At 40.6% G+C, this 11,850-nt stretch overlaps 1 protein-coding gene across 2 annotated transcripts; it reads right to left on the reverse strand.

The window, feature by feature from the left end:
• Positions 1 to 1,951: 1,951 nt before the first annotated feature.
• On the reverse strand, positions 1,952 to 11,700 carry LOC133170271 (histone acetyltransferase KAT7-like). 2 transcript variants are annotated; one of them, XM_061303045.1, is made up of 15 exons: positions 11,484 to 11,700; positions 10,205 to 10,349; positions 9,725 to 9,898; positions 8,783 to 9,064; positions 8,633 to 8,715; positions 8,379 to 8,465; positions 7,657 to 7,755; positions 7,193 to 7,282; positions 5,928 to 6,119; positions 5,751 to 5,840; positions 5,470 to 5,610; positions 5,305 to 5,398; positions 5,070 to 5,216; positions 4,452 to 4,558; positions 1,952 to 4,262 (listed from the first exon to the last, which is right to left on the reverse strand). In XM_061303045.1, the coding sequence occupies exons 1-15, from the start codon at positions 11,496 to 11,498 to the stop codon at positions 4,164 to 4,166; spliced, it is 1,845 nt and encodes a 614-aa protein (XP_061159029.1). In that variant the 5' UTR covers positions 11,499 to 11,700; the 3' UTR covers positions 1,952 to 4,163. The 2 variants fall into 2 exon arrangements, with proteins under 2 accessions (XP_061159029.1, XP_061159028.1); XM_061303044.1 differs by having other exon boundaries at positions 2,547 to 4,262; positions 7,172 to 7,282; positions 11,484 to 11,699.
• Between the last annotated feature and the right edge of the window lie 150 nt (positions 11,701 to 11,850).

An 11,850-nucleotide genomic window follows, 5' to 3' on the forward strand; every position in this document is an offset into this window, starting at 1 on the left:
ACACTTTGGTAGTGGCTGACTCACGTACGGCAAAAAAAGAAGACAGAAGGAAAAAAAACAGACGCATGATTCATTCCTTACAGTGAGGTGAGGGAAGTGGGAGGAGCAAGAGATGCTTTATAAAGGTGCAACTTCCTTCTTGATCCACTTACACGACAAGCATCTTTTTTTGCTTATAATAGGGGTACCTTTCACTTTGGAGTTTTTCCACCAGCGCCTTAAAGTGAGCATGGATTCTCGGACGTTTGCCACGGTGCTGTTGGTTGTAATGACACAGTCTCTTTGCCCACTGGGAAATCCGCTCACCAGCCGGGAGGAGGGCAGGGAAGTGTGGACCCTGGAAAACTGGCAGGTAACACTTTATAGAAACTATTTCATTTATATTTTGTAGAAATGAAAAATTGCATTGCATTTCCTATCCATCTAATCTATTCAAAAACAACAATGTAAATTAACAATGTTATAAACTCCATCATTAAGCATCAATGGCAATCAAAATTCTTACATAATGAAGTTCATTCATACAGACTTACCTTTACATGCAAACACACCAAATCTTATCAAAAATATGTTTAGTGGCATAATACAGGCACTATTATTAGAAAATGTTTTCATAGGACATACAGTATATCTTAATTATAAGAAGTAGTGTACTAAAATTGAGAACAGACAATATTTGACAATTTACTCAACAATGCTCAAGTTCAGCACCGGACAGCTCCACTGCCATCTCTATAAACATCTTTTAAATTCACTTTGTTTGGTCAGTACAGTCACATGTAAATTGCTCTCACTGTGTGTGTGTGTGTAGGACTACCCACTAGAAAGGGGGATAACCATTCGTCTGGCAGACCTCATCAAACGCTCTAAAGCGCAGCAGTTCCACGGCTTGATGGGAAGAAGCTTGGGTAAACACATAAACACATAAAAATAGTAATAATAACTGTGCTTCCAGAAAAGGTCTTTTAATGTAGGAATCTTTTACACGATGCTTTTTTCATTTTCGTTGACATTCTTCCTATCTTCCAGGGGTATCACATCCGATCAGTCTGGACAGAAAAAGTAATTTTATGACACAGCTCTATGTTTTATGTTACAATTTAACTTTTTTTTAAAACTCATGCCTTCTTTCTCTTAACCAGGGAATAAAGGGGAGATGTTTGTAGGGCTCATGGGAAGAAGGAGTTTAGATGAAGGTAAATATCTCAAAATATTTTTGTTACCTTCTATGCTGCTATGGATTTTCTAATTAATTCCTGTTGTGTTTTCCCAGATATGCGAGAGGAGTGGAAATCCTACTCGTACTGAAGATGTTTTATAGAAGACATCTGCGATATTTTTTTTCCTTTTCCCAATTCTGTATCATTGCCATTAGTGTCTCAGTGAACCTGTGTTGTCTATCAACGGGACATTGTGTTAACAATACAAGACAATAGAATACAAGATGTAAGAATTTATTTTTTTTGCAAATGAAAATAAAATCATTAAAGAAATCATATGTGGATACTACTTCATTTTCATATTCTTTATTATGAAGCTCAAAATTGAGCTCAGGTGCATCCTCTTTTTACCGATCATACTTGATATAAAAGAGTCCAACTTTTAAATTAAATTAAATTGATCGGATATCATTTGGAAAGGCACACGACTGCTAATATAAGGCCCCACACGCGACTGCATGCTGACATCCAAACCCAAGCATGGAGTGTAATTTAGATAAATTGTGCAGATCTGGGGCATTGGTCCACCTAGTTACACCAAAAATCATGAAACTTCCAACTCAAGTGGCAAAAAAAAAAAACTCCCGGTCATTCATTTCTAAAGTGCACAAATTTCATTAGATAGCCATTTCCAAAAATCTATTACCAGCATTAAAAATGATCTGTGAGACCCTTGTTTTGTATGTAAATTGTTGCTATGGTAGTATGCAATTCAAACATCACACACCAGAAACCTCAGTAGGTGTTTATTGAAGAGGAAGCAAACGACGGAAGAACACAAAAGCACAACAGAGCAACATGTTTGATGCTAAGCTATGCTTCACCGCGGCTGCTGCTGCTGCTGCTGCTATAAATACGGAGCAAGGTGCTTTGAGATTCGGAATTACATCGCTGGTGCTATATGGAAAAGTACACTCGAGATCTGTTAATGCTCAAAGCAAAGGTTTTTCTGAAGCTGCTGGTCCATAACTGCCATTGGCTGACTAAATAGCAAACATAACCTTTGTTCCTAATTGAGAGGCACAGAAAGCAAAAACAGCTAACTCTGTAGTGTTGTAAAAGAAACAACAATAAACATTCCCTATGGATCATGTTTGTCAAAATGCACTTTCCAATAAGCGCACTTGAGCCTTGGCAACACTTGTTAATAGCGTCGGGATGTTTGCAGAAAAACTGAACGTATATAATTGTTGGTGGATCCTTAAAAAAAAATAAAAAATAAAAACTTTTGAAGCTGTACCACAGAATGTTAAGAAGGTACCCCGAAACATTCAACAAAAAAAAATTGCATTAGCAATGGAAATAATTCAGAAAATAAACACTGTAAAAACTTTACAATTTATTTGTGTAGTTAGTAGGTGTTGCTAGTTAACCACGGGCGATATCCCTAAACCAGCAATATTTGCAAACAAGCCCGAAACATCGACAGGTTTTATGTTAAACTAAGAAGTTGCTAACTGCCATCTTGATATTGTTAATAAAACTCTTAAAAAAAAATTCCAAATCTTCTCAACATATGTTCATCAAAATCAGTCAAAAGGAAAAAAAAATACAAACTGGCCACTGAAGAAGCTTAGAAAAGTTTAGTCTATGATTTTGTGTTTCTACTCCACAGGCTGGATTTACACGGACGTTACATTTTTTAGTTCTCGAGTGGCACAATTTGGAAATACTATACGTCATGGCAGAATAAACAGAAAAACACAATTGCATATCTTCCCATCATAATCATGCCTCTTTCAAATGGAGATAAAACCAATCTGTATCACGCATCTATTAATACCAGTGCAGCGTGAATCAATATATACCCTGTTAATGTGAGCGTTCCACTCAAAAATGGATAAGGCCTTCTTTTAAAATACGGCACATGAACTTGCAGTGCGACTCCAGTTTTACAGGAAAAGGACTCCGAATGTAAATTATTATTTTTTACAGTAAGAGGAAAAAAAAAAAACCAGTAGCTTTTAAGAATCCCAATATAAACATCATTTTAAACAAATATTTCTATTCGCATGGAAGAATCCTGTGACTATTTTATTCTACACTTTGCACATTCTTAAAACATAAATAACACATCTCCTTTCAAGAACTCTAGTACAAAAAATGTTCAACAAAAGACATTTTCACAAAAAGTGGAATATTTCAACTTTTATGCAGTGGCGAGAGGTAGAAAATGATTAAATATGAGGAGGGGGTGGGGGGGTCTAAAAATCTCACATATGTCCTGTTGATGACAGAGAGCTACTTAAAGATATCAAGGCAGTTCCCTTCTTAAATTAAAGACGTACAAAAGTTAAAATAAGGCCAATGGCAGCTATAGCTTATAGGTTTAAATACCTGGCACATATTAATTGATGACACAATTCTAGAACAAAATTGAATATTTACGCTCTTTCTCACTTCTACTTTCTCTTTTCGCATAAATCTGGCCAATTTATTTATTTTTTCTCTGAACACATAAAATGATTATTTTCAAGTATTTTCCAGTCAGAGCTCCGTCACGCAAATTTCAGGTTATGGTTACTGAATATTATCTATTTCAACACTGTAATCGGAACACGCTTTTCTAAAAACCAAACGAAAACAAAAAAATCGTACTATGCCATTTGTGTACGGACTATACTATTTTGTAGAACATTTTCGTGATAATACTTGGACAGTCTGTAAAATGTTTGAGTAAATAAATCAGAATAACCGGACACGTAATACATTGCCTGCTACATTTTCTCTTACGTTCTTATTCAGTCCGACAATCATCGTAATTATTGTTTGTTGTTGTAACAGAAGTGAGTGCAACAATATCTGACTTGGTAAAAAGGCGCTGGAAGCCTTTTTAAATCAACAGTGCCAGTGTGAATATTTTAGGTGCGAGTGCTCACCAGTGCGCAGAAGTGGATGTGGTTTTTTTTTTTTTTTTGTGGGAGCGTGACAGAAAATGCACTTCTACGTCCCTTTAGGTGGCGTCCACTTCAAAGCTGCGGGGTCGATGGTCTTGCTGTTACCACGTTTGCGCTCCTTGGCTTTCCAGTCATCAATAAGATCCTACAATAGGCGGGATTCAGTTAAGCTTGCTCGAGATTAAGTTAAGATGCGAACTAATTGAAGTTTCTGTTATCGTTTTTTAACCATTTCAGGGGGGCGGCCATTTTGCCACAGAGTTGCCCAGGTACCGACCGATCAGCTTGAGCGCGTCATATGACCAAAGAGAAAAATAACAGTGGTCAATCTCACCTGTCGTTTTAAAACCAGGTGTTTCCCCTTCCAGTATTTGAGCATTTGGAGGGACTGCAGCGTGCTGACAATGTCCACTGGGTTCACTGCCGTCTCTTGGCTGATCTCTGACAGTACAAAGAGACAACGGGAAGCATATGATTAGTGTCCATCCGTTGACAACATCAGCGAACTCGGCCACACAGATGACGCCGACATGGCGTGAAATTGCTTGGAGGCAGAAAATGACAGTTCCAGAAGGCATAACCTTTCTACAGGCAAAAGTTGAAAGCAGAGAGGATGTCATGCATTTGACTGAGCCTTAATAAAAACTCGCAGCCATGACCGGTGCAAATATCAGCCGGAAATAGTTAGTGGAAGATTCAAAAGGCCATTTTTTGACCATCAGCAACACCAGTCGCACTAAGCTTCCCACGAGACAAGCCGATTAGCTGAGAGTGTTCAGACCTTCATGATTTTATTTGGTTTTTTTTGCAATTTAAACAAAGATGTACCCGAGATGGATTTTTGAAGACAAAAATGTCCTTGCACTCTTAATGGCATGAAACGAGGGAACACTGACGACAAAGAGTAACTTGCGTAGTTGGTATTTCAACATTCCAAAATGGACTCACTGACCTTTAATGGAGATCTCTTTGCCCTGGAAATTATTCAAGTAGCGCAGCAGAACCTCTTTCCAGTAACTGCGATAGCTGATAAGGCCCAGGTCAGATAATGGCCGCTCTGGCGAGCCCACTTTCTCCTCTACCTTTGACAACAGGTAACCTAAAAGGACCAATTAAAAAAAAATGCTAAAACCGATTGTTTATAGAATGCTAGAGTAACACAGAAAAATCACAAAGTGTCAGCTTACTAAAGTCTATAAGCATTTTTCCATATCCCTGCCTCATGTACTGTGGCATGGTGAGGATGCAGGATACATTGTAGTTTAGGAAAGAGTTTTTTTCCTAGAAAAAAACATAAATAGGCGTAAATACAGCAGCGACACGTAACTGTTGTCATTTTTGAAAGATTTCACCTTGGAGAAATATCCCACAAGATGGCACCCTGTGTTGTCCACCTCAGTCATCACGTAGAAGAGGAAAGGCTCAACGTCATAATACAAAGTCTTGTGGTCTAGAAAAAGTTTGGCCAGCAGACAAAGGTTCTGACAGAAAATCTGACAGGAAAAAAACAGTGCTGTTAGAAAAAAATCTATTTTCCCCCACTGAAATTAAGAATGAACATGAATACTGGATTATGCAAATGAACGCTTGTCATTCAATCTTTCATGATTTGAATTGTTTAAAGTTTTCTGACCTTATTTTTCTTGCCATCCACCTCAAAAACTGAAATGTTGCCTTTTCGGTAGATTTCATCGCCGGGAGGATGTTTCCAAACACATTTGGCCTAACGCGAAAAGGACAACAAAAAAAAAGAAATGAAATGCTTGGTTGTGGAAATAATGTGAACGGAAATATTTCTGATCAGTCTTACCATATGTCTACGCAAGATGGTCTGGCTTTTCATATACTTAAGGCAGAATTCGCACATGTACAGCCTCCCCAACCGGGCGTATTCCTCCGGGTACGGCGAGTGGTACCACGTGTCCAGTTCGTAGCGTCCGAACACGATAATTTTAATCATGTTGCTCCCCTCGGATACCTGGCCAGCCAGACGAAGCTTCTCCTGTAATGATCGGGGTAAGAGAGTGATGATGAAGATGGGAGTGAAAGGAAATGGTAGAAGAGGACAGAACAGGGTAATAGGTTGCCGTGACAAAAAGGAATAAGGGAGAAAGAAAAAAAACTTCTGTTAGTCAGGGAAGAGCATAGATAACACCCAGAATCACAATGAAGAAAATTGTAGATGAGTGCAGGAATTTTCTCAAGCATATAAACTGCCTGCCTTTCAATTGTAAATGAATAACCCACAGATGAGAACTCAAAATAATAGATTTTTTTTCAATTAAGTAGAGCAACTGTTTGCAGGGGAACGAGGAGAGCACAGGTAAACAAATATTCCATTTTTGAAGGGCTTTCCAATAGTGGTGGTAGCGCCAGAAAATAATGAGTAGCCTGTGGGCTCGCTCGCCATTACTGGGCCATTGTCATTTCCTAGGAATGGTGTCGAAACGATTATGTGGAAATCTAAAGACATCCATGAAAATCTCTCACGTAAAAGAAAAAATTGTAATACTCGGTGTACTTCGGTCTTCTTACCTTTTTAATTAATCATCGGTCATTTTCAGAAAAACACTCAATTATTTTAAAGAGGCAAACAAGAACACACATTGGAATGTGTGCTGCAATATTTGTAATGGTTTTTAATAACTAAGAAGTTTTATGTTCAAGGTGTGATTACGAAACATGAATGAAAAGCTGATTAAAGCGATTATAATAATGATGACGCAACACAACAAGTCCTCGCTAAGGCCCCAATCGTCACATTCATATTTGATGTCCATTTGCCTTTCGGAAATAGGGAGTCGTTTAAGGGTCAAAAGAAAATAACCTGACTTCTCAATGGCTCTCAATGGAACGGAACGACACACACAGAATAACTGAAAGGGATTGTTCCATCTACCAAGTATATCTCAGACTCCTCCTGAGGCTGCAGAGGAGGCTGTGCAGACTGGAAGAGAAAAAAGGAAGAAGGCAGGAAGGAGCCGGCGAGGGGGGGGCGAATAACCGACGCAACGAGAGTGAAAGAGGAGGGCGATGATGAGTTTTCTCTCTTACAAGGTCCTCCGAGGCACGTGCCTGCGCTTTCCTGAACAGGTCCAGGTCGTAGTCGCTGGTGATGTTCTCCAGCAGGGGTTCCCGATTCATGCCGTGGCTCTGACGATGATCCTAGCGGCAAAGGCCGGTGTTTAATTAGTACAGTGCTTCTCAAATAGTGGGGCGCGCCCCCCTTGGGGGGCGCGGTGCTATTCCTGGGGGGGCGCGTGTGACCCTGGGGAACAGGCTTTTTTTTTGGCAGTACTAGAATAAAGTGTAATTGCGCGTTTACTACAGCAGGGGGCAGTGGCGCTCTCATTGTTACTTCTGTCACGTTTGCGACAGTGCAACATTTTACGATTTACAAGACAAGTTAGGATAGTCACGGTGGGGAGGGGGGGCGCGAATAGTTTTCTTCTTGCTAGGGGGGGGCGTAACAGAAAATAATTGAGAAGCACTGAATTAGTATGTTCAAACGCCATTTGCCAAACGTCTCATCCACAAACCGTATACTTGTCCTTCTCCTCCCTATTGGGGCCGGTGTTCCTCTTCTTCCTCAGCTCAGTCACTTTCTCCTTGTAGCGTAGCTGACGATCTGTCGGGGTCTGACACGTCGCCGACAGTTAGCACCAGCTCGCGCCAGATAACAACCTGTCCTGGTTGTTTACATCACACGTGGGCAGCTCCCGGGACAGGCGCGAAACAAAGGTAACGCTGTACTTTGGCTTTGGCGTGTTATTTTAGTACAAATGAGAAAGACAGAAAGTAAAAAGCCTGCCGGTTGTTTACAGTTTCTACCAGGAAATCAAAGTTGACTGTTCAGGGAGTCCGAGAAAAACAAAACATTAATTACATATTTTCTTACTACTGCCAGGCTTGTCATCTATATTACGCTATATAAAACAAAGTCCACTTTCTTAAATATCTGATGAGATGAGCAGCCCAGTCACTAATTTATCGCTGGCCGACAGGACGGCAATTAATGTCTGGAAGGCCAAACATTGAAAAAGTTCCGATTTTATGAGGCTTCTGCTGCTTCTGGCTATATTGTCCAGTGCAATGTATCCTAACTTAAGGCTCCATATTATCTCCTGCCTTTATTAAATTTGACCCGATGACACGATGATTATTTCATGCTTTCTAATATCACATCTCATTTCGACACAGGGCACATCAAAACAAAAGCCAGTCACGAATCAGGACGATACTTTTTGAAGCGACGCCATACCTGGTTCCTGGTGGAGTGGCGATTCTCGTCGTGACGGTGAGACAGCGTCCTTTCATCGGCCTGTTTCTCCCGAGTTGACACCTTGCCCTGACAAAACATCAACGCGGTGTGATGACGGCAAGTGACAGTCAGCCCTGGGGCAAAAACAACCTTCTGCGTTCCAACCTGACCCTGTTATACCACTTGCACATTGTGGGAATTTGTTAGCATGTAGCAAAGCAGATGCCATTATCGAGAGTCTTGTGTTTTAATACCTTGCACTCATCAGCTGATAAATTGTGATATAGCGGACAGCCTGATATGGAGAAGTGTCTCTCGTGTCTTCCTGTCAGGTGACCTACACAAGGAGAAGATCATATGACTCTTGCACAGAGGCACAACATTTGAATAAACAATCCCTTTACCTTGGGAATTACATCCAGGCGTGGGACACTTCATGTTGAAGTTGTAGCTCTCGTGAAAGCGCCGTCGTTTGGGCCTGTGGGAAAGGTCGTGAGCGGCGGCCTCTTTCAGCGAGAGCTCCTTCGCCAGTCTTTCGTCCTCCTCTTGAGAAACCGCCACATCATTGCTAGAAGAGACCAGGTCGTTCCCAGGGCTGGAGGTCTCGATGTCTGACTCTGAAGATGGGGCGTTTCCCGTCGGGGTGCGGGGAGGGGTCTCGTCGTGGTCCGCCGTCCGCTTTATGCCTGCAGAGTCGACGAAGGCCAATTTAAATGCTTTCTAATTTCTATGCAAAGATCTGATGGCCTCAATTAGGATAGTCTCTTATTAGTGAGAAGTGGAGACCATGGACTACAACTTTTATTCTTTCTTTTTTTTTCGAATTCCAAGGTCACGAAGCCCCAGTCAGTCATTTCACTGGCACCCAGGTACTTTACACCCTTTGAGACCAGGCAGAGAAATCTTACAGTCAAGACTGATGTGAGTGCGCATGAGGCGCAGAGCTCCGAGACCTCGGCCAGCAAATAACAGAACATGCTGTAGTCCTTGTTCTTGCCTACCTCTCCAGACACATTTGACTCGCCATGAAAATGGGCACTTTTTTTTTTTTCTTTGGGTGGCAGCAGGGTAAGATGGAACTAGAAACCTTCCGTGATAAAAGGTACAGTATATCAAACTTTCTGAAGCAAACGAAATAAGAAGTCGGGGTGACACTGTCCATGATTATTCCAAATACATCCCTTTACATGTTGTTTGGCATTTACTGGAAACACAACCGTACAATGTAGAATGTCATGATTTCAGTGGCTGAAGTATTTGGGACATATGCAATATTACTTACATGAAATTATGACATTAGCATCCTGAGTATATAAGACATAAAGGCCAGTTGTTTTTACACTTACCATTATTAACCTCTGTATCTGAGCCAGATAACCTGCCCTGCCTGAGTGGGTATTTTTTGGCCGTGGTGTTTGTCGCCCCCTGTTGGTTACGCGTGCTTCTGCGTCTTGAGGAAAAGGCAGAGGCTGCTGTCTCCGCTGGTGCAGGAGAACTGCTTTGTGCTGTGCTGGAGCTTTCTGGAAGAGAGTAGAAATGTTTCGATGAACCGTAACGTTTTAAGTGAATACCAAATATGCCATCCCACATTATCAAAGACAGTAAGAAAATGCAGTGAATAAAGGAAAAATAATTTATGTGACAAAGCAGGGGGTGCTTGAATATTCTGGACTTCTTTGACCATGTTTAAACAAGTACATATTGTGAGTACCCTACTTCTTCCATCTCTGCTAAATCATCTTCATGTTATTCCTTCATGAACACATTTGATATGTCGAAGTTGGGCAACATATGCATATAGTAAAAAAATCTTGCAAACATTTCACCTCGTGTGCTTTGGCTGAGACGAAGGGACGTGCGAGTCAGGCGCGTACTAATTCGTCGTTGCACGTTTGCGACCGCTTCGGCCGGCTCGAGGTCGGCGGAGAAATCAGAGTCCTCTGTCCCATCTGAGCTGCTGCCTGTGGTCCTCTGTAAAAAAAAAATATATAATACATTAAAAGAGTGTCCTGGCTAAAAGTAATTCATGACAGACTTCAGATTGGTTTATTATTCCTATGATTTTGTTTTGTTTTACTAGTGGATAATCCAAAAAAGATCCCATCATATTCTCCGCATCCCCACGCAACAAACTTGTCAATAATTAATCACATTTACCGAGTCACCAAAGACGGACATTTTAGGACCTTAAGTCAGATGGAAGGGATGATGGGAATCACATCCATCATGATGTTCAAACAAGCAACATTTAGCAAAAATGCCTGCTGCCAAAACTGACAATTTGGGTGAATCAGGTGAGGCTGTAATGGACACTATTAAACTGTGTATAATAACATCATGTATAAAATATTTTTTGATACAGCTCATGCTAGCTTGACTGGGAGTACCTAATAATAATAGGTACCTGATAAGTTCTATGTTGTGAAAACATTTATTGATTCAAAGCATGACTAAAATCTTTACTAATTGATCAAATGTTCATAAACCAATTAGCCTGAAAACGTCACTCAATACGAAAGCCCTTTTGACGTACTTTTTTGACATTTCATAACAAGAAGCCAAGCACTTCATTTGCATACAACCAATGAGAAGAGAGAAGAGGCGTAGCTCCACAAAGCCAGACCAATGAGCGCATCGCTAATTGGGATTCTGACCAATCACTGTGTTGTTTTGGTACGGACGCGTCGCACCGTCCTCAAAATGATCAGCTTGTTCCATCCGAGTCCCGACCAAACATGAAGCGCGGCTACGGAGGTTAGCATCAACGCACGCTCCGCAATCATAATAGAAAATAGGTCGAAAGGCAAATTACAATTGTGCACAAAAAACAATATAGCGACATTTTTAAGTAACCAGGAAATACACATTTGCTAAGCCGATGAGCAAATTCAACAGGGCATGTCTTATGAATTAACTAACAATCGTATCTAAGAGTGTACTCTCAACGCACACAAACAACTGCTAAATGTGTAGTTATATTCCACTGGTTACTACAACCCCTTCAGTTTTCATCCTAAATCGGATAAGGTAATCGATGACGTTATGGGAGCCAGCTTGCAGTCTATTCTAAAGGCTGTTTTGCACCAAAGAAAAGCTATGCCTTACCTTTCTCCGGGGCATTTTCACAGAATGGTTTTTTTCCAAGTTAATAATGACTGTGACGGGAGCAATTGATGTTAGATCCCATGAATATCTAACAACAACAAACCGCCAGGTTACAATATGAGCCAAGTCAGCTGAAAACCGCGTATCAGAATTAATGCTTTTCCTCTCAAGGCGCACGCTCGGTACGTTGATAAAATCCGTCTGACTGGAAACAAGTTAAGCTGCTTCAAACGTTCCCTTATGTGTGTAAAATTATGTTGCGTTCACGTAGAATTTAACTCTCAATACATCAATATTATATTTGTTTTATCCGTCTCAGGTTTTGAGATTTTTTCACGCTTCAATTTGTTGTAGAGTTTTTTCTTTT

This window comes from Syngnathus typhle, linkage group LG17, assembly GCF_033458585.1.
Source record: "Syngnathus typhle isolate RoL2023-S1 ecotype Sweden linkage group LG17, RoL_Styp_1.0, whole genome shotgun sequence".
In the NCBI taxonomy this organism is placed as follows: domain Eukaryota; kingdom Metazoa; phylum Chordata; class Actinopteri; order Syngnathiformes; family Syngnathidae; genus Syngnathus; species Syngnathus typhle.